The sequence below is a fragment of the Pipistrellus kuhlii genome, unplaced genomic scaffold, assembly GCF_014108245.1.
Source record: "Pipistrellus kuhlii isolate mPipKuh1 unplaced genomic scaffold, mPipKuh1.p scaffold_m20_p_3, whole genome shotgun sequence".
In the NCBI taxonomy this organism is placed as follows: domain Eukaryota; kingdom Metazoa; phylum Chordata; class Mammalia; order Chiroptera; family Vespertilionidae; genus Pipistrellus; species Pipistrellus kuhlii.
This window is the reverse complement of record NW_023425529.1, coordinates 59,701,562-59,724,895: the sequence shown is the minus strand read 5'-3', so window position 1 is coordinate 59,724,895 and position 23,334 is coordinate 59,701,562. Positions and strand designations below refer to the sequence as shown.

The 23,334-nt window shown below is 38.2% G+C and overlaps 1 protein-coding gene across 1 annotated transcript in view; it reads left to right on the top strand.

The window, feature by feature from the left end:
- The window catches only part of TSPAN8 (tetraspanin 8), a 48,668-nt gene extending 32,584 nt beyond the window's left edge, over nt 1-16,084 (top strand). The window contains exons 4-9 of the mRNA XM_036457559.2: nt 2,426-2,557; nt 5,458-5,526; nt 5,624-5,737; nt 8,704-8,838; nt 11,659-11,742; nt 15,789-16,084. Coding sequence (XP_036313452.1) covers nt 2,426-2,557; nt 5,458-5,526; nt 5,624-5,737; nt 8,704-8,838; nt 11,659-11,742; nt 15,789-15,848 — 594 coding nt within the window. The 3' untranslated portion in view covers nt 15,849-16,084. The remainder of the gene's footprint in view (nt 1-2,425; nt 2,558-5,457; nt 5,527-5,623; nt 5,738-8,703; nt 8,839-11,658; nt 11,743-15,788) is intronic.
- Nucleotides 16,085-23,334: the final 7,250 nt, after the last annotated feature.

Genomic DNA, 23,334 nt, shown 5'->3' with positions numbered 1-23,334 from the left:
TCAGGACAACGTTACCCAGCTTGACTTATGTTAGATTGGCTTGATTTATAGGACAAAGAATCCAGGCTGTGCAAAGAGCTGAATTTTACTAGTGGAAAACAGTGGTTGCAATTTTAGAAGGAGAAACCTGAGCATAAACACAGAAAAGAAGGATGCTAGAGAGGTCTAGATGAACATCTTTTAGGGTACCTCTGTACTAAAGTGTCTCCCAGGGATGCTTTGTTCTCCTTCAGGAAAAACTCAGCATCATGAGGCAAAGCATGTGGGCAGCCATTCTTGTCCCAGGAGATTCCTTAGAATCTAGAGGACGCTGAGCCACTTTCTTCCAGGTTCAGCTATTCCTCTTTCTTTACAAATTCTCCCCTTGACCTAAGACACACTCCAACACTATTCATCCAAGACAGTTTTTAACACTCTGTTTTCCCTGTCCTTGAACTCGATTTCCACCTCTTTTCTGAATAAGAAAAGTCACTTGTTGGGCTGGACTTTAAGAATAGAGACCCACAGAAAATCCACACACTGCTTTCTCCTAAGTTTTGGTTGTGGTCACCTGCCCAGATCAGGTGGACAGGCTTCATGAACCTGCCAAGTGCTGGCCGCACCACATAGTCAGGTCTCACTTGCAAATGTTTGGCCTATTATTTTTGTGTCTGGGCTATCTAAGAAAGTTCTGAAAAGCCTCAGTAAGTGAGGCTTCAATCCTCTCAGATGTGGTAGGGTTTGCCTGCACTAGTCCTAGAGTGAAGCAGTGTTTGATGGTGACTGGTTAGAATGGTTTTCCTAATGATGTTTTGTCATTTTCTATTTTGACCCAGATGCCATGCCTGTTGATTAAAAAAATTGACTTTTTAGGTCCAATCTACTTAACAAAAAAGAAAAACAAAACAAAGCAAAAACAAAAACAAAAACAAAACCAGACCACAATCAAACACAAAACATGCACAATAAACAAAAATATCTTTAGGATATATATAAATGAAAGGTTTCTAAATATGTAAATTGAAAGATTAACAGTCAGCATAGACTCTTAGAGACAAAGGAGGCCTTGGGTATCACAAAGGCTGACTCACTTCTCTTTATAAATGGGAAACTGGGCTGGGCTGTCAGTTGACTAGTCGAGTGTTAGAAATTTAGTTACATATTAGGACCCACTGGAATACAGATCTTTGTTCTAATGCTTTGACAGCTTCAGCACATTCCTTCTTACAGATTGTGGAGTAAAGGTTCCCCCTAGACTATGAATTGGTTGAAAAAGTCATTTAAAATGTAAAGATCATTCATAGTAGTGGGTTTTTATTTATTTTGATCTACATGACGTTTAGCAGATTCTAGGAGGCAGAGGCTTTGATGGTCTAAGAACTAATGCTCTACCTAGAAAGAGACCAGCAAATACAGGTTATACAAGTGCTACACTTGGCACTCAACACAGGCACAAGGTTTCACTGTTTAATTATGATGTACATAAGTGGTAGATTGAGGTTCGGTGTTAGGAAGGTGATGAAGAGGAGTATGTGTGGGGAAGAAGAATCAAATTATGCAGGTTGTATAGCCCAACTCAGCACATAGGGACCTAAGATCCCCTCTCCCCCTTAATATTCTGTTACTTAATAGTCAGACAAATTGAAAAGTTTCTGGAAGACTCTATGGACTATATATCTTCTGGGAACAAGGAGATCGAATTGATTTGAAATATCAGGTACTAGATTTTTTTTTCTTAGTTTAAATTTTTTGTTTTGGCAAATGTGTAGACCTGTGAAATTACTCTTATAATCAATATATCAAATATTTTATTAACATATAAAAAACCCCTCATTCCTTTGCAGCCAGCTCTTTCTTTCTCTCCTACACAACCAGAAGTCATTTCCTGCTCTGATTTCTATCATCATAGCTTACAGTTACCCATCTTTGATTGTCATATAAATGTAATCATACAATAATCACTCTTAATTAGCCCAATAAGACATTCATTAATTTTTGAGATTCATTCATATTCTTGAGTCTCTCAATAGTTTGAGAAACTTTGGCTTTATAATTCATTTAATTGCCATAGAAACACATGCTTTACAATGCTATTTTTATGTATAAACCACAAAATATGCAAACCAAAGAGCACATCATGTGGTAGGTGAAAGTACATGTCCTTCTAAATTTAAAATAATTGGTGTTTCAAAGCCTTTTACATTGTTTCCATACAATATCCAAAATACCTAATATATCCTCTTTGAAAAGTATAACATTGAAAACATTATCCAGACAAGTAACACCTTAATAGAATGTAAGCTCTTTGAGGGCAGATATTTTTGCTGGTGTAGATCACTGAAGGATCTTAAGGTCGTAAGGCACATAGTAGGCACCCAATGGGTTTTTGTGGAATAAAACACATCAAGGAAAAGGATTTTTCTGATTTCTCTTTTTTTATTTTCAGTTTCCCGATGATTACAATACTTCTTATAATACTTCTGCAAATATCTTGATCGGTGTGGGTACTATCATCGTGATTCTGGGTTTCCTGGGATTCTGTGGTACCTTGAGAGAGAGCCGCTGCATGCTTCTGACTGTGAGTTCTCCAGCCAGTCCCAATACCCACCCCATGGTGTGCCTGAAGGACTTTCCAAAGTTGATGACACTCTTGACTTCTCTTTAACAGGTTTGATTCTGAAAGCCAATATGTTTAGCTTTGATTAGAGGATACCCTGAGAGAAGATAAGTTTTAGCCTTCATTTATTCATTATTGCTGAGTACCTGCTACATGCCACATACTGTGTTAAATGATGCAGAGACATTAAGATAATTAGAACCCATTAAAGAAGATGGACAAATAAGTAGCTACTGTGAAAGTTGCTCAAGAAGAAGAGGTCAAGGATATAGGAGGTATAGGAGGGGACTTCAAGCCAGAAGCAGAAGTAAATAAGGATGTGGTTGTGATAAGCTTTCTGAGAAAAAACACCCTGATTTTTGGAGGAACTATAAGATCTTGGGCATGGCTGGCCTGTTTGGGGAACTGTTAGGCCTCAGGTATGGCTAGAGTGGTAGAGGCTCTTTTGGTAAACAGTGGGAGATGGGCCTGAGTATGGACTGTGGCAAAATCATATTTCATGTTAAGGAAATTTTAAGAGAATGAGATAATCCAATCTGTTACTTAGAAAAGTTTGAGGAGGATGGATTCAGTTGGGATAACCCACAGACTCCATTTTTAAAACATATAGTAGAAAATAATAAGTGGATATAGAAAACATATTAGAAAAATCACCACATATTTATTAGGTATAAATCTGACATAAATGTTTATGAGAATTCAACTAAACTTGTTTCTCCCATAAAGTAAGTATTGGGTCAAACCCTAAAAAAATTTTTTTAAGTGTTTGTTTATTATGTGGGAAGATAAGGACAGAGTTTTGACAGAACTTTACTAGCATCTATAGTGGTTGCCTTTAGATTAATAAGGTACCGTTTGCAATTGGAGATTCAATTACTTGAAGAGCTTGCTTTAAAAATCAATTTCTGGGCTTAGGCTATGTTCTCCAAAATTATGATTCAATAGATCTGAGGCCGATTTGGAAATTTACACAAATAACAAGACTGGGTGATTCTATAGAGGAAGAAAGAGAAAGTTTATATATATATATATATATATATATATATATATATATATATATATATATATATATATATATAAATAAAGAGGCAGGGTCAATAACATCCAAAATGACTGAAGGGAAGACTGAACTCCAGGCTGCATGTGCAGCAGGCTTTGGTGGGCAGGGACTGGCAGAAGGCAGAACTGCTGACCTCTCAAAGAGAGAGAGAAGCTAGGCTGATCAGCCTCTGCTGTGACTGCTGGTGAGGCCCAGAGAAAGAAGCAGGGTCTGACCTGCAGCCTCTGTGGCAGCTGCTGAACAGTCCTTGCCTCTCTCTCTCTCTCTCTCTCTCCTGGCCTTGCCAGCAGCCGCACCTATCTCTCCAAGAGGTCAACAGTTCAGCCCACTTGCCAGCAACCTGGGGTGGCTGCTGATCAGCCCCACCTCACTGATCAGGCCCAGAGATGCTGATTGGCATAGAAACTAACCAATCAGAATCAAATCTGGGTGAACTGTAAGGAACCAATGGCTGCCTAGGAGGTGGAGCTTTTGATGCTGCATAGAAACCAACCAATCAGAACCTAACCTGGCCAAAACTGGTTTGGCTCAGTGGATAGAGTGTTGGCCTGTGGACTGAAAGGTCCCAGGTTCAATTCCAGTCAAGGGCATAGTCCTTGGTTTCGGGCACATCCCCAGTAGGGGGTGTGCAGGAGGCAGCTGATCGATGTTTCCCTCTCATCAATGTTTCTAACTATCTCTCCCTCTCTGTAAAAAAAAAATCAATTATATATATATATATATATATATATATATATATATATATATATATGAACCTAATCTGGGTGAATTGTGAAGGCAGAACCTAAGGTGGGAGCTGAGGAGGGGTTTTAGGGGAAACAGCTGTTTGGTGTAAGGTCTAAGAAAGCTGTTCAACTTTTAGATGACCGATTTGGCAGTATAGTGCATATGGCTGGCTATCAGTCCAGATATAGTAATTATGTATTTTTGTCTGCCAAGAGCATCCCCTCCTGCTGAAAAAAGCACCCCCCCATTTAAGCAATCCTATCCTATATATCTATCTATACTAATAAAAGAGTAATATGCTAATTATACCAAGTTGACCAGCCATCTTCCAGACGTCTAATTTCCAGACAAAGCCATGGTGTTGGGAGCTGAGGCAGAGGCAGTTAGGGGTGATCAGGCAGGCAGGCAGGTGAACGGTTAGGAGCCAGCAGTCACAGATTGTGAGAGGGATGTCTGATTTGAGAGGGTGCAGGCTGGGCTGAGGGAACTTTCCCCTCATCTACCCCAGTGCATGAATTTTGTGCACTAGGCTACTAGTATTCAAATAATTTCATCTAAGTTTTGAAACTTTTCCCTATTCAACAGCATACTGATGCCTACAATTCTATGAATAATTTTTCTTTTTTACTACTTTCTATAGTCGGTCTTTGGAGCAAATATTTCTGAGTAGTAATGGTCCCAAAAATTGCTTCTTGAGGCAAAGGTTAGAATCAATAAAGGACATGGTTACTTTCCAAAACCGGTTTGGCTCAGTGGATAGAGCATTGGCCTGCAGACTGAAAGGTCCCAGGTTTGATTCCAGTCAAGGGCATGTGCCTTGGTTACGGGCACATCCCCAGTAGGGGGCGTGCAGGAGGCAGCTGATCGATGACTCTCATCCATGTTTCTAACTCTCTATACCTCTCTCTTCCTCTCTGTAAAAATCAATAAAAATATACTTAAAAAAACAAGGACATGGTTACTACTTCAAACTATAACATGACCCAGACTGCAGAATGAAGCACTATGTTGAGATGTCCAAAGATGTTACTGAATGCACTGGAGGATAACATATGTTCCTTTTTCTCTTTTTCAGTTTTTCATAGGCTTGCTTTTGGTCCTGCTCGTACAGATGGTGGCAGGTATTTTAGGAGTTACCTACAAAGACAAGGTGTGTGCACGTATGATACTTGATAATTTTGGAAAAGTGAAAAATAAAAATACTATCTCTGGCATAAATAATTTTAACAATGTTCTTTAATTTTCAGTATGAGCATGTCCTGAATGAGACTCTCTATAAAAATGTAGACCTTTTGACTGAAGCAGGTGAAAAAGCAAAGTTACTCCAGAAATCCCTGATTATATTTCAGAAAAAGGTAATCAGAATTCATAGGTCATTTGGGAAGTTAGACTTAGTTCTTTTGTGTTTACTTAATTTTTAACAGGTTTGTTCCTTAAAGGTTAAGAAAATTCATTTTGCAGATTTTCTGTCACTATGCAATAAGAAAAATCCAATAATAGTTCTATTTTTTTTCTAGCATCTTACAAAGTTCTAAAGCAGTTCACAAGGACAGAGATTAAGAAGATATGTTTATGATAGATCAAACTTCAGGGACAAATCAATCATTGTTTTAATATTTATATTGTGCTTGGGCATTTGGAGGGTCTCTCTCTTTCTCCCTCTCTTTATGACCACTCCCTCTCTCATAAAAATAATTATAATGATCACTTATTACTACTTACTAGGTACCAGGCTTTACATTTAGTAGCTCAGTGAATCTTCATAACTCTTTGAGGTGGGTAATATAATTATCTTCATTATCCTTATTTTACAGATGAGGGGAATAGGACTTAGAGAAGTCTGACAGCTAACAGTGAGAGAGTTGGAATTTGAACTCAGATTTGACTAGTTTATTTTTTTGAACCAATACATTATCACCCCCACTCCTTCATTTGTTAATTAGATTACTTATTTAGTCTGCTTTGAAGGTACTCTCCTATTTGGCACCTGCCTAATAGTTTAATTTTCTGAAACACGGCTCCGTAACAGCAACACTCCAGTCTAGCCAGGTCTATCTGCACAGGATGCACGAAGTGGTTCTGTTTCTCTTCTTTTGCATTGTTCTTCACCTTTGGAATGTACTCACTACTTTTCTCTTTCTTTCCAAATATACATGTGAGGTATAGCTTGACTAAAATATTACTTGCTCTGTGAAACTCCTTCCAACCACACCTTCTTTATCCCAGTCATCTTAACTACATATAACATTTCATGCATGTCATGGGAACTCTCAGAATCTTAGGGGAGAGCTGGATTTTATAGAACACTTCACCTGACTTCTCATTGACTGAAGTGTTTTACTTCTATTGATATATTCATACACTCTCTAATTAGATATGGAAGAGCTGAAATTTTACCAATTTTTGCCCATCCCACTTATAGTCTGATCATTAGTGTGCCCTTTCTTAATTGGACACAACATCTGCTTCCCTAGGATTTGCATCATTTAGTGCCATTCTTTCTTCTGGAGTTTCAGAGGGGAAAAAAAAAACATCTACTGATGGGCCTATATGCTGCAAATTTTCTTTGAAAATGGCTATCATGTGACTTCTAAAAGCTTGGCCTTTCAAGTTCAAACATCCTTTCTTGAGCTATTTATAAGATGACTTTTTTTTGTTTTTTTTTTGTTTTTTTGTTGTTTGTTTTTTCCAGAGCATTCCTCAGTCCCCATTTGGATAGACTCCAGCTTGTAAAAATTCTGCCTTAAGAATCATTTTCTTTTCTTTTTTTTTCCTTTTTCTTTTTTTAAAAAAATAAATCTTTATTGTTCATATTGTTACATAAGTTCCTCATTTTTTCCCCCCTCCACCAGGTTCCCACACCACCCTCTGCCCTTTCCCCACCCCCCATTGTCCTCATCCATAGGTGCACAGTTTATGTTCAGTCTCTTCCCGCACCCTCCACTCCTCTTTTCCCCGAGAATCGTTATGCATTTTGCATACTCACAGCTGTAAACACACTTTTGTCCCCTTTGTATTTGTGCAATTGAATCTTTGAGCTGAATGCAGACTTTTTATCTCCCCCAGTTAAACTTGCTAGTTTGAATCCATTGTTAGCACTATCTTTGCTTCTCTCCACTGTATTAATCATCACTCCCAAGCTCTAGATCAGCTACAGAGTTGAGAAGATACTTTCTACATCTTTCTCTAAATCACTGATATCAGTGTTGAATAGATATGTGCAGTGTAAGCATAACGAAAATAACAACAACTGCAAAACAAAACAATAACAGCTGACACACAGTGAGTGCTTTCTATAAGCCAGTCACTGGGTAAAGCGTTTCATATCTTCACCTTGGTTTTCTCATTTTTATCTTTACAACAAATATACAAATCGATGCTATTATTGCAACTATTATTATATGTATTTTACAGATGAAGAAACTGGGGCACAGAGAAGTTTGAGTAACATGGGTAATGAGATCACCCAGCCAGTACATGAACATTCTTTGTTTTCTGGCATCACAATGCATCACAATACATCTGGACCCAGCGTTGGCTCATTTTCTCTTATATTTCTGCATGAAGAGTTTTCTCTCATTCTAATACAGCAACTAGGACAAGATGAGGGATAATTACTTCTCTCCCTCATCTAATAACTTGTGCCTATACTCGTGTATCATTGGGCTTATCACTTCCTTGTTTTTCTTCCCCAAGTATGGCCACTAGTTCCCCTAGTGTTTCTCCATGTTTTGGTTTGTTCTGGGCCTTGCCTTTCTGACGTTGTTCTAAGAGTTCAATCTTTCACTGGGACCCTTTCCCTCTCGTGCAGATGTCCATGCAACATTTCATCGCACTGGAGGCCCACGAGCACCTTTGGCTTTTGAGAGGCCTCCCCCCTTTTCTTCCTAGCCTCCATAAGAGGTCAAAGATCATGAGATGGAAGCTTAATTTTTAAACCTCTCATCTCTTCTGAGCAAAAATTCTTTAAAGAGATTTTGACTCTCTCATGAACTCTTTGGAAGCTTCTTTCCTAAAATCTAGGCTAAGAAGAATGGATTCTGCTCCTCTTTCGTCATTAGAATCTAGAAGGTACATTTTTCATCATCTCAATTTGGTTCCTCAGACTTTTGCTCCTGCAACCTATTTTTCCTTTTTCATATTAAGAACAAAAAGAATAGCCCTTTCTTTTTGCTTTTATATTCAGAGAGGTGGGTAATAATACATGGTATTTTATTATAAGAAACATCTTAATGGTTTCAGGAGAACGTGATTTGGTGTACTGACAATGTTTTTATCTTCCTTAGTGCCTGCTTTTCATATCTATGTTTTTATCAAACAGTACAAATGCTGTGGTTTGATCGATGGAGCTTCTGACTGGGGAACTAATTTTCTACAAAATTCTGAGTCGTGTGAATGTTCAGATATGACAGATTCCGCATGTGAAACATATGAAGGAAAACTAGTTTACAAACGGGTAAGAACAAATCAAACTTGTCACAGTAAGTGATTCTGTTCGTTTTTTTTTTTTTTTTTTTCCAAAATGAAAGACTTCACAAAAATTTAAATTGTACCAATTATGACATAAATGTCCCAGGAATTTCTCAAATAAAAAAAGAAATTATTATTTAAAGAAAAAAGCTAATATAAAAAGATGGAAGTATTTCACTTCTTCTATGAGTCTGGCAGTCATTTAAACTCAAGTCTAATAGATCAAAATAACATTCTTCTTGCAAGAGGAAGCAAAATACAAACTAACAGACCCACATTTATGTTGTCCTCTCTTCGGGAACTTAAATTATTATTCTCCTCCATTTTTTTTTTCTATTTTAACATAAATTCTAGAAATCTATATTTTTACTTTTATTTTAAATGTGAAGCTTCTATTTTCTAATCAAAGATTCCTTTCTCAAGTAATTGTATTGGCCTTTAGGGGTTTCAGCTCTGGATTTACATTTATTTACTACTTCATCTAATTAGTGCTTGAATTTAAAAGTTGCCTCATATATTTAAAGTCAATTGGAAAATCTGGGTTTAGTTTTTGTGTGTTGTAGATGGGCTATTTATTATGTCACTTGTGGATGTCAATATATGCATGTCATATTTCTTACTGCTTAATTCATCCCATACTTATTGACTACCTCCTACCAGCCATTGGAGACCAATTTCTATGCAGGGCTCAGTGTTGACCCTCATGAAGCTGATGCTCAAATAGGGAGGAGAGAAAGATCACTTGGCAACTTCCATTTAATGAACTATTGTATTTCTTGGATAGGGCCAACTACAAGAGTTATGGGACCCCCATCTAATTAGTGTTGGAAAAACAAGCTATGGCTTCCTGGAGATCTGATATCTGCCTGTTGCCACAGGGTTTTATATATTTTTTCTTTATGCCTGAAAGGATTGTGCACAGAAATGACAATTGATATTAATGACATTAATGTTTCCTTTATTTGCTATTATACTTGGGTGCCTGCTATGTGTCAGACGGACCCTTTGTTAGAATCAGACAGATTTCTGGCTCCTCGAGAAGATTATAGTCTAGATGGAAGCGAGATCTATAACAGCTATGTGATTCAATAAATTAATTTCTATAATGCCTCAAGATTATTTTCAACTTAGTGTTAGCTTAGTAATGGCTATTGAGATGAATTATATATCAGGACATAGAAAGTGTCTCAGGAGAAACATCTCTCCTGCTGACTATCACATCCCTTTTATTACTAATCTTATCACAATGAAGGAGACTTTCTGAAGGGGAATTTCTGTTTCTGGTATTTAAAGTAACAGGTGTGAAAGAAGTTATCTACCTCACTACAAAGTCACCCTGTCTTTCATTGTCCAAGTAATGCCAGTAAAAATATTTTGTTCTTATTTTTTACATTTTACCCAACTCCCTTTGTCCCTACTTAATGTTAGTGACATGGAATCTTCCCTCTTTCCTTATAGATTCCATGTCACTAACATTAAGTAGAGACGAAGGGAGTTGGGTGAAATGTAAAAAATGTAGTTTCTGCTTGGGATAATGAGGAAAATGGTAAATTCAATAGCAAATTGCAGATTGTTGTGTTCTGTTAAAGATTCAATGCAAAGATTTTTTCCTTAGGATACATTTGGAAAGTCCTAGCATTATCCTCAAAAATAAAAGACATTCCTTCCAAATTCACACATAATTCAGCTGAATACAGGGTGATAGTTGCACTGTTTCCCAAAAGGATGATCATAAATTCACAAAATACTTCTGCCTTGTGTCATTTGCAAGAAGTCTGGAAAAATAAGAAATCTGAATGGTCATAATTTATTTCTTCCCCTACATCCCACCCCCCCTTTCGTTTTGCCAAGATAGCCTGGTTATCTAAAGGGGAGGGGAAAGAAAACTCCTCAAGCATAACAAATATGACTCAGTAGATCATTAATTGCATAGTTGACCCTAAATAATGTAATCATTTCTTCTAATGTTGACCACTCTTGATCAAATGAGAATGGAGAAACCCAGGTAGGAACAAAGGGGGGGGGGGGGGAACACCTATGGAAAACTTTTATTTTATTTAACAAATAGAAATATTTTGCTAGCCCATTGCATATATAAGATTATTATGGGAATGAAATGTTTTCTGGTTATACAGATAGTAGGACTATTACATCATGCAATATTTTTCATTTTTAAAATTATTCATGTAATTTTCAACTTTTGGAATTTTTAGTTTGGTCTGAAATTTTTTAAGCTTGGAATTGCATGTTGCTTTGAATAGATTAAAAAAGTATGGTAGAGAAATAACTTCCAAAATTCTCTTTTTTAAAATCTAAAGGATATATGATTTTTAAGGTAAAAATAAACTGATAAGATTAGAATCAGAATTTTCATAAGTTTCCTTTTAAAAATGAAAAATTTCACTATAATTAACTGAAATCCCAACTAGAGAACTCTGCTGCAGATTACAAACCTAAAAAGTATGCTCAGCCAACGTAATAACAATGATAAAATCGCCCGTTAAGATAAAATTATTAATTATTATTTATAACTAAAGATCCCTAGATGAAGTAGCTGAAGCAAAATTTTGCTCCTCACGTGCTGGCTATAACCTTTCAGAGGGGGGAGAAATTTGAAGCAGAGGAAATAATCCAATTCCTTTTTGTTGAGTGTGTTTCTTGGTAACAGTGCAAAAAATCAATCCAATGGAAAAAAATCTTAATTCAGATAAGGTCATCAAAATGTGATTAAAGGTAACTTTATATATATATATATATATATATATATATATATATATATATATATATATATGTTTTTTTTTAACAGGCATGCATTGGTCTTATAAAAGAATTTATTAGAAAGCATATCACGATGGTTATTGGAATAACATTTGGAGAGGCAGCCGTTGAGGTACAGTATAATCTTTCATTGATGACTATTTTTTCCCCTTGCTTGTCCATTAATCCTGCTAGCACATTTATGGCGAGCCAAGTAAAAACCAAGTGCTTCAGACAAGCACTGGCTCCCAAGTGCCACGGGCCAACTTCAACCTTGAGTCTGGGGAGGGGATTACAATTGTATGAATTGAGCATGGTTAAGCCTATTATTTCTGGATGAGCTCTCTACTAGGAAATAAATTTTGAATTAGCTTGCTCATAGTTCTTAGTCCCAGATATCTTTTTCCCACTGAAATCTAATGCAAGAGTTAAAATTAGAAGAAAGGGCACAGACAAACCCAAAACACAGTCTTTACATTTTCTTATCTCTCCTGATTTTCAAAGAGGAAATAAAAACTTAACTCAAGAGTGTGAGGAGCTGTTTTCCTGCTATTCCATTCCACAGAAATCTAATTAGTTTTAAAAATTTGAAGCAGTTGCCTTTAATTTTCTCACTGAGTAAAATTTCTCAAATTTACTCTCATCAATTTGATTATTGATGCTGAAAACAATTCGAGTTTTTATCTTGATGGCCTTACTTGGCATTTTTAAAAAGAATGAGTGATACCTTTTACATGGCCTAAAAATGTTTGCCAAATAGGTGAAATAAAACGATCTCAGGGAAGGGTTTTTGGAATCATTCTGGCTCTTGGTGAATTTAGGTATCAGGTGAGTCAAATTCCCTCACATCCTGTGCAGGGCATTGGCAGGTGTCCTGATGAGGTGAGGGTTGTCTCTGGTTAATGCCTCTGAGGGTTGGTGAGCTCAGTTGAGTGGCTAGTGCTTCACTTGTATGGAATGCTGTACAATGTCCTCCTTGGGATTTCTGGTAGCTTTTTGCATCTTACTTGTGTCACATCACTGCCAGGAAGGAATTTTAGCTGGGATTGAAGCCACTTAGTGTCCCAAGTAGTCATTAAGGTTACTAGTCGGCTGAAACCGGTTTGGCTCAGTGGTAGAGCATCGATCTGCGGACTGAAGGGTCCCGGGTTCGATTCCAGTCAGGGGCATATACGTTGGTTGCAGGCACATCCCCGGTGGGGGGTGTGCAGGAGGAGGCGGCTGGTCAATGTTTCTCATCGACATTTCTGGCTCTCTATCTCTCTCCTTTCCTCTCTGTAAAAAATCAATAAAATATATATTTTTTTTAAAAAAAGGTTACTAGTGGAATCCTCAGTCAATCATTAGAAAAGGTGATGGGACAATTAGCAGTAAATTGGGGTGTTGAGTGTTACTTTCTGGTAGCCCAGAATGGGTCTAAATACTACTATAAAGCATTTTCTGCTGGAAACATGGATATCCTTCTCTACATCTGATATACGATTTTAAAAAAAGTCTATTTCTCTAGATTCTTCCTTTATTAATCCTTTATTTCTCTGCTTTGTATTCTGGGTTAATGCTTTGTATTCTGGTTTAGAAATATGAGCTAGTGGCGATAGAGGTGAGAGAGAAATCACACACACATGTACTCACATATTTTCAGAAGTCACACACACACGTGTTGCAATAGTAGACTTAAAATGAATGATTGAAAGAGCAGGCTTTAAATGAAGTATTCAATGCAAGTAAGTATCAATATAAGTGTCAAATTCCATATTAGACTCAAATTGACTATGACTGACTACAACCCACAGATACTTTTAAGAAGTCTCTCAAAAGGAAAGCCAGAGAAAATAAGAACATAATCAACTGGGGAGTTTGATATCTCATATATCATAGTCAAAGGCATTGCCAAGAATCTAAATACATCTAATGGAAAGTAAGATTACAAGAGGAGTAATATAGTCTGTGAAATTGGTATATCCATGTGTTTGTTACATATTTAGATATTTTATTGAGTGTTCTAAATATATGCCTAGTGAAATACCTCTTTATGGGTATGAAATTTATATATATGTTAATATCACAAAATATAAATTTTTAGTTATGCCAGTTAGTGTGATTTCTAGACTATATGTAGATATGATAATTGGTTTAAAGAACTATAGCCTTGAAAATAGTCTTATGATATTCAGCCTATAAAAATGTATCCAAAAATATATATTAATCTGTCTTATACTCATTATTCCTAGCTGACTAACAGACCCATTTCTAAGGCTTAATACCTAGACCTTGTTTCTTAAGTTCACATTCAAGTAAACACAAAGACTCATAGAGCGGAAAAAATATCTCTCTGATAAATATTTTTAAGAAGGAAACAGGGGCAAACATTTCTATGCATAAAATATATTCAGACTATCTCCATTAAAATCCATATGAAAACACGACCCTTTGGCATTTAGACTGTTGGCATTAGTCTGTTTATGCAGAGACTCTGATGGAGTGGGCCAGTAGTCATTTCAAGGCTCTTAAGACCACATACCTGGACGATTCTTCTTAGAGAGGATGCTATGAATCTATGCAAAAATGCTTTATTTTGCAAGAAAATGCTATAGACATTCTTGGAATTCTCATTATTCCAAGTTAAATAATCAGACTATCATAACATTCCTCTCCTTATTTAACTAAAGAACTTACAAGCACAAAAATGATCAGCACTTTCTCTTCTTATTTCAACTAAGAAAAAAGGGCACTGACACTGGTAGTCATCACTTTGTAGGATAAACGTTATCCTGACAGAAGGCCCCAAGAATAACATACTTAAAAGAGAGAAAAATGATAATTTTACATTTTTTAGACTTTTCCAGAATCTGGGAACTCATGCACATTACTTATAGCAAGTTTATCCTGAGTCTTCACATAGTTTACCATATGGTGGATCTCTTTTTAATTACTTGCTATTTTTATGAAAAATGATAAAAAAAAAAACAATTTCAGAGGCAGCGAAGTGCAAGAAAGTGGGTTATTAACTGTCTAGTTTGCTGATAAATATTGGGCTTCTATTTCAAGGGTGTGACAGTGAAAGATGATAGTTGCCTTATCTCAGTATTTTTCCCATTCTCTTTATTCTCTCCTGATACCTGTCTCCCACACTTGAGGCTTGGGATCAAGGCAAAATTTCAAGGCTTTTTGAAGTCATTCTAAAAGAATGACTTTGAGAACACTCTTAATGAAAATCATTGTTTTATTTTATTTTTTTTCAGAGAGCTGGTGTCTGCTTTTTTTTTTTTTTTTTTTTTTTTTTTTTAGATGACAAATATTGGGCAGTGGTTCTCATTTGAAATGTATTTTCAGGAACAAATTATTAAGCAGGACATCTTAATACAGCAGGAGCACTTGTGACGAAGGACTCAGCATAAGTAGCAGCTCGTCCTCCTCATGCCTTCCCTCTAAGCAGGCTGGTGGGGGGAAACTTTGATTGGTCACACACACAGGTCCTCCTATCATTTCTACATCACAGCCAGGGCATACGAGTCACCATCTACAAGGACAGTTAGGGCAAGTTTTGCGATGCCTCATTCTTGGGAGAGCCATTTAATGAGTGGGAAATCATGCCCCAGATTTCAGCTGTGTTTCTTTACTTCAGAGGAAATTTCTGAATTAAGCTATTCTCTATAGATTTAGAGGTTGCTGTATTTTTTAAAAAAACGTTTCCTTTCCCCCCCACTCTTCTTGGCAATGTCCTCACTATGGCAAGAGAAATTCTAGACTCCTTGATTAGTATGCAGATGATCTAAACCAGATGATCATAATTCTTCCATGGAAACACTAGGTATATGGAGGGTCCTGAGGCCCAAGCTCCCCTGAGCTCTGGAGCAGGTGCCCCACAGATGGGTGTGTGTCCCCCAAGGTTGGAGTGCTCTGGGAGCAGCAGCTACTGAACAACCAGACGGGGCATTAGAGGTGGACTGGCAGCTGAAAACCCTGATTAAACAAGCCACTCAGAGAGCTTTCTCCTTGCTCTCTCGTCCCAGGGGAGTCGAGACTCTAATTTCCCACAAAGAGAGATGACGTAGGTTAAAAAAACTAAAACTGTCCATAGCCAGAATCTTTTCATTTATAATGCTCTTTGTGTCTATTTATAATGTACCTGGCATTTCCCTTTGAACTGCATGTTAACTCTATTGTTATACTTTCTAGGTATTTGGTCTGATATTTTCTATGGTCCTGTTCTGCCGGATTGGGAACAAGTTAATCTGAGGATATGTCGAGCTATCATCAGTCAAGCTCCTTCAAATGGTTGCTTTCTTTGCCTTTGTAACTTTAAACTTATATGAGTGCTGTCTATGTTGGGAGCAGCTGTCTTATTAAAAGTTCTTATTTAGCTAGACTCTAGTTATCTTCCAGACATATTGAATATAGTTAGGATTTTAGTGATGCTAGAAAAATAATATGAATGTGCATTTTTACTCAAAATAAAAGTGACATTCTTTACACCGGTGCTTTTTTGTGTCCGATCATTGTGTTCAGGTGGCACTGTGCTGAAAGCATACACCTGGAGCCAGCCAGGGGAATAGCCAGCCCTGAGTGACAGGTAGTCAAGGCAACGCATCCAAGCTCTTCAGAAGCAACACTGTTTTGTGTGGTGCCTCAGCCATTAGTGATAAGATTAAATTAAGTCACAAGCTGGAAGACTGAGAGAGTGGTCTGGCTCTTTGTTATCGATGCTGATGTCTACGGATGGCGTCTCTCTTTTCTCTCTATTGTGGGGGCAAGAAGACGTGCTTACCGTCTTTCTAACCACTGACTCTGATTCCTCTCTGGACTTTCTCTGGAACATAGTTAACAACAGCTTCTATCTTTCTAGTTCTCACAGACGTTTTTATATCCTACCTTTCCTCGAGGTATAGCAGTCACACAAAAAGGTGAGCAATCTTAAGTATGCACTTGTGCAAGCATGATGAGATCAGGGTATAGGACACTTCCAACACACCAGAGTGCCCCTGCATGCCACCTGCCAGTGCCACGCCAGAGCAGACCATCCACACGGTCTCTTCCCTACTCTGTGCTCAGAGGCATCACACGGTGCTTTAAATCTGCAGTGGTGGGAGTATTTACACCATGGAAACTGGCAAATGGCATACAATTGTGTGGGAAGCCGTGTTCCGTGGGGCCCGAGGGCAAGGATGGAGCATAGGGTAGGGACGCCTACCTGCTCTCCTACAGGGGATTGAGCACAGGGTAGGGACGCCTACCTGCTCTCCCCTAAGCCTTCAGGGTCAACTAGGGACAGGGCAGACCATAGCCCCATTGTTAGGGAGTGCGTGTGATGCATGACTTATCTGGATGTTCTCAGCTAAGCTGTTCTCAATGTTCTCTATCTAGCCAGATGCCTACTCTATGTATCTTTTCCAAGAACGCCTTAAGGAGCTGACGGGCGGCCTTGTTCTGGGAAAGGGGCACTTGGAGAAACACCAAGAAAGGCCGCATAAATGTACGCCTGCAACTAATAAAGCTGCTGCAGTCTCACCATGGACTAGCAGTCCTCCTGAAGCCCCGCTTTCTCTTGTCTTTATTTCTCTTAAACCTCCTAGCCCTACCTTCAGGACCTGTGATACCGGCTGGATCAGGTAGGTGGCGGCCGCGAACCTGAAGACACTGGGACAAGTAGGAAGGTCGCAGTGGGTAAAGGTCTCCATGAAACAGTGAGTAAGGGCGGATTGTTTTTTTTTTTTTTTTTTTTTTTAATTCAGGAGTAACAAAATGGGGCAAGTACAGGGCAGGGATCTTTTTATACAGGTCCTGCACAGCATGCTTTTGTCTCACGGTGCCTGTGTAAAGCATGGGACAAAGTAAAAGTGCTCTTAGAGTGAATGTTGAAGTCTATGTGATCACAAAATAATGTTGTTTATTGTTAAAATTAGAATCTTAGTATATGTATGAAATTTAAAATCTGTAATAAGTGGAACTCCACTGCTGAAACTGCCTCTGATGCGGATAAATTCAAAGGCAGCTGGAGAGGGCAGGGCTATCTGGTCTCCCACATTAAGATTACTTGCAATAAGACTGCTTAATGCCTTGTTTAAAAATTATAAGAGAACTCACAGGGAAATGCAAATCTTGGCCAAATTGGGTATTAGTTATTATTTCAGAAAGCCAAAAAGGAAGAAAAAAAAATTGAGATCTATCTTTTAAGCATGAAAAGAAATTCAGCCAGATCTATTACTGATGCTTCCCCTGAAGTAAGCATGATGTGGGGGAAGGGAGAGACATGAGGCGATCCAATATAGAAGCCACTCTCCTAGTATAATAAATTAAAAGTTTCCTTTCTCGCCATAAAAAAGTTTTGAAAATTTAAAAATGCGTCTGGGATATCTGTACACATGTAAAGAGAAAGCTAGTATAAGACAGAATGTGCGCACGTCCGATTTCAGATATTAGATAAGTCTTGAACTAGCCTTAACTCTTTACAAGAGCTACAGAAATGAAAAACCCAGAACTGATTCTTTTTCCTGAGAAAAACAGCGAAAAAATCTTCTTGAAAGAAATTCAAGCTAATTCCAGCAACAAGATTTGCATTTCCATAATAAAGAGTAGTTTTCAAAATGCTAGTGAACCTTATTGAAAAGTTAACTTTTAAGGGCTTCAAGAAAATAAATAAATTTGTCTCTGTAATAGAATTTATCCAAAGTAAATACTTTAAAATAATTATAATTGATTCTAGAATCTCAAAGAGATTATTAAAATATAAATAAATAATATATTAATTGTAAAGATCTAAGTAGTCCAGGTAACTGGCTACATCCTTTGTTCAGGGAGGAAAGGGTAGAGGCTCTCCCCCCAGCAGACAGTTAATATAGTGTCCTGCCAATAGCCATCTTAAAGAATGTGATAATTTATAGTCGAATAAACAAAACCTAGTTTCCCAGAGCCACTGGCAAATAAAAATTAAAGTTTAAATTTACCTCACAAAAAACCTAGAGAACAGAATTGAATCTATTAATTGATTATGTCTTGTATTTTTCTTAGAAATATAAAGTGTTATTAATCTAAGAACTACTAAATATATTTAACTTGCCAGCTTTAAAAGTTCAAAGTACAAATTAAATTAGAAAAAATTATAGAGTTGTAGTAATTAAATACTTAAAGCATAAAAACTTATTTTTAAGAAAATAAAATGTTACATTTTCTCTAATAATTAGGAATTCAAAATAAGTTACTTATTATTGATCTAATTAAAAAGAGGATTAATTCTGTGATCTCAACCAAGAATTTTCTATACAAAAACTAGTCTAAATCTAATTGATATATTAAGATAATAATAGATAATAATAACAAATATTAAAATATTTAAATCATATATAAATATTTATTTGATGTTTTATTTTCATGTTAAAATTTCAAGGCATTAACAGAGATGATTCTTGGATAGCTCCAAGGGCCCGGAGTAATACAAGAAATTTATTCTCTCTTCTTATAGGAAAACTTTTAAAACAGATCTAATATACTCAAAATTGCATGGAAAGCCTTAACAAATAAAAATTAATAGGTATATATTAAATATTATAAAAGTTTTCACCTATAAGAAAGGCAAAAACAATATATTTCTTAAATACTGCCAGGCTTTTCAGCAGCAATGGAATTTCAAAAAAGATAAAAGCCATACTTTTAGATCAGACCAATAAAGTATCAAACCTATAAGTTTTACTGAATAAGTTTCTTTGCCATTTTTTTTAAATTAAAGATACCTACTTAAGTTACTTTATAAAATGGCTTTTACAATATAATCAATATCATATAAATTAAGTTACATGAGAAGCCAATATTTTATAAATAATTGAATCCTAACTGTATATAGCCAACTACATTTTAATTAAGCTAAAGGCAAGGCAACATTTATGGCTTATAAATTCAAAAATAAATTTGCTTTATTTTTAAAGTAAAAATACCTTACCATGATAGCAGTCAGCACCTATACATTACTACAGGTTGCCCAAGACCAAGGGCAAGGAAGGTCGGTGTACACACCCTTCTACATAGAAGTCAAAATACTTAATATTTTATATTCTACCGGGAACCCTAGTTTAGGGGCTTGATTTATATCTAACACAGAAAATAATATTAACTACCACAGTAAAAGAATTTTTTTTATCTCAGGTATTAACCATTTTTACAGATAGATCCAGTTCTAGAAAGGCTAGATATACTACAGCAGAGGAGCAAAGGTCCTTCAAACCTCTTATATTTCAGTAGAAATACAAGCTCTTATTTATACCTTAACAGATTTTACTACAGAGCCCATTAATCTATAATAATAGTACTCATATGGTAAGTATATCAAAAATTATTAAAACAGCTACTATAAAGCACATTAATTCAGCTTGTATTGACACCATTCAACAGCTATTTCAAGATATACAAGGGATCCTACATTCCCGGTCTAGCCACTGCTTTATTAGACATGTACGGGCCCACTCTAACCTTTCAGGGCCCCTAGCTGCTGGTAATCAAGCAGCTGACTTACATACCCAGGTTTGTGTTCTTCAGGCTCTAGATAATGTTGAGCAAGCTAAACGATCCCATTCTATCCGTCATCAATCAGCTAGAGCCCTCCTATGGCAATTTAAGATTCCCCGAGAAACTGCACGACAAATAGTAAAGACGTGCACGCGATACCCCCAAATACTTCCCGTACCGCATTACCGGGTTAATCCTCGAGGACTAAAACCCAATCAACTATGGTAAATGAATGTCACTCATATTCCTGAATTTGGTCGTTCTCGCTATGTACATGTAACTATTGACACATTTTCCCACTTCATCCTGGCCACTGCCAGGGCGGGTGAAGGAGCTAAACATTGTGTCGCCCATCTGCTTTACTGTTTTTCTATTTTAGGGGTCCCCCAACAACTGAAGACCGACAATGCCCCCGCCTATTGTAGCAAAGCCTTTTCTCATTTCTGTCATCAATACTGTACCCAACTCAAGCACGGCATCACCTATAATCCCCAAGGACAGGGGATTGTCAAGCGTGCCCATCAGACTCTTAAAAATCAAAATTTTAAAGTTAAGAATGAGGAGTGATACCCCCTAACTCCTCAAAATATACTTAATCATACTATATTCATTTTAAATTTTCTGCAAGTGGATAACGAGGGCCGGTCGGCAGCCCAAAGGTTCTGGAATCCACAGGCAAGGACATTCCCTGAGGTGTATTGGAGAGACCCATTGACTAATGAAATGCATGGGCCGGATCCAGTACTAATGTGGGGGAGAGGCTATGTTTGTGTTTTCCCTACAGGAGACGATAACCCACGGTGGTTGCCAGAGCCATGTGTTCGACATGCCTCGAAGCAAAATCGCGCGGCTGCCAGCCCAGCTGAACAGCCTGATGCATCAGAAGAAGAGGCAGCATGGGGACCGGTGATGGAGAGTTTCCCTTTGCAGGGACAAGCTGCCAGAGATCCATGTGGTTGCTCAGTTGGTTTCCTTCCTATGGCTACTATCGCGATTGATGGCTGTGCATGCTACTGTTTATTGGGCATATGTACCCAGCCCACCACTGCTGCATCCTGCAACCTGGGAGGATAAGACCATTCCTGTTTATGTTAATGACACCAAGATCTTGGGGCTTATGTCCTCAGGCCACATTTCCCCAGCCTGGGCAGAAGGGTACAATTATCAAGGAGTTACCAAAGGGACACCAGTGTGTTTTTCCTTTGAGGATAAAGAGGGCTGCACCATGGTCCAGAGGCTGTCTGATATCGATACCAATCATTCTGTGGGTATCCACTGGGGTATGGATAGCTATTACATTGCTAGGAATGGCACCATGGCACGCCGTGGTCCTGGGACATACCCGCAGGGAGTCAAACCTTGTGGGCCTTTGGGGCCATCTAAAAATGACCTTGGGCTGATGTGGCAGACATGTCACGCGAATGAAACGGTCTGCCGCAGGTCCCTATGCGATTGGGCCGAGACGAACAGCAATCTGCAGCCAAAGAACCTACTGACTGGACTTTGGACAATGGACAATATTACTTACCAAAGAGATTTGTGGAAAATGGTGGCCGCCATGGACTATGTCAGTGTCGGGAAGGAGAATGTGACAGTGCAGCTGCAAAGGGGAGTCATTAGTGGCTCGGGGAACAGCTGGAATGTGAGTGTGTCCACATGTGTACCTGAGCCTTATGCCTTGTTACTGGGTAATTTTAATATTAGCCTAGATAATGAAACTGGAATAACCAGCCTCGCCTGTAATAATTGCAGTCTAACCAATTGCATTAATGCCACTACCCCTTCTTTGTTAATCTTATATCAACCTGTATTTGTCCTCCTGCCAGTTAACACCACACCACGTGGTACTCTGACACGGGGCTTGCTGTGCTTCAGACAGTAGAAAGGGCCTTAGGTCGAACGAAAAGATTTGTAGGATTGTTAATAGCGGGTATCACTGCCTTAATCACTTTAATTGCTTCTGCCACTGCATCTGCCATATTGTTAACGACTTCCATTCAGACAGCAGAATATGTAAACAACCTGGCTTACAATGTAAGCAAGCACTACAAGCCCAAGAGGACTGGGACAGGAAAATAGAGCAAAGGGTGAACGCTCTCTATGATGTTGTACAAATCCTAGGCGATGAGATTGTAAGCTTGGAGGTGAAAAGCTCTCTAGGATGCCATGCCGCATTCTCATGGATTTGCATAACCCCAAAAGAATATAATGATTCTAGGTTTCCATGGGAAAATGTCAAAAGGCATCTTCAGGGTATATGGCATGATGCAAACACCTCCCTTGATTTGCGAATGTTGCATGGAGAAATCCAAAATTTGCTGAACGCACCAAAGCTTGATATAGATATAGCCAGAGAAGCCTCGGAGTTTGTATCCCGGCTACGGGACAACTTCCCAACAAGTGCTTTCCTTCATGGAGTAATAGGCCTAATTGCAGTAGCAAGTTTCCTGGTACTTTTATGCACGTTGTTGCCTTTCTGTATAAGATTAATCTGTAAGCAAATATACAAGTTAGCCATGGATATCCGCCTGCTTCAGCTTCATCAAGAGAAAGACAGCATTCCGCTTAAGTTGTAATAAATTAAAAAGGGGGAGCTGTGGGAAGCCGTGTTCCGTGGGGCCCGAGGGCAAGGATGGAGCATAGGGTAGGGACGCCTACCTGCTCTCCTACAGGGGATTGAGCACAGGGTAGGGACGCCTACCTGCTCTCCCCTAAGCCTTCAGGGTCAACTAGGGACAGGGCAGACCATAGCCCCATTGTTAGGGAGTGCGTGTGATGCATGACTTATCTGGATGTTCTCAGCTAAGCTGTTCTCAATGTTCTCTATCTAGCCAGATGCCTACTCTATGTATCTTTTCCAAGAACGCCTTAAGGAGCTGACGGGCGGCCTTGTCCTGGGAAAGGGGCACTTGGAGAAACACCAAGAAAGGCCGCATAAATGTACGCCTGCAACTAATAAAGCTGCTGCAGTCTCACCATGGACTAGCAGTCCCCCTGAAGCCCCGCTTTCTCTTGTCTTTATTTCTCTTAAACCTCCTAGCCATACCTTCAGGACCTGTGATACCGGCTGGATCCGGTACAATTGGGGAGTTCCCCCCGCCCCCCCAAGAGCTAGTTGTTAAACAGTTACTAGTATGTCACCACCCTTCTCAGCGAATACCTCCCCAAAGATAATCCCTCTTCTGAATTTATTCTGTGGCCACAGACACACTTTGCCTATTCTTAAACA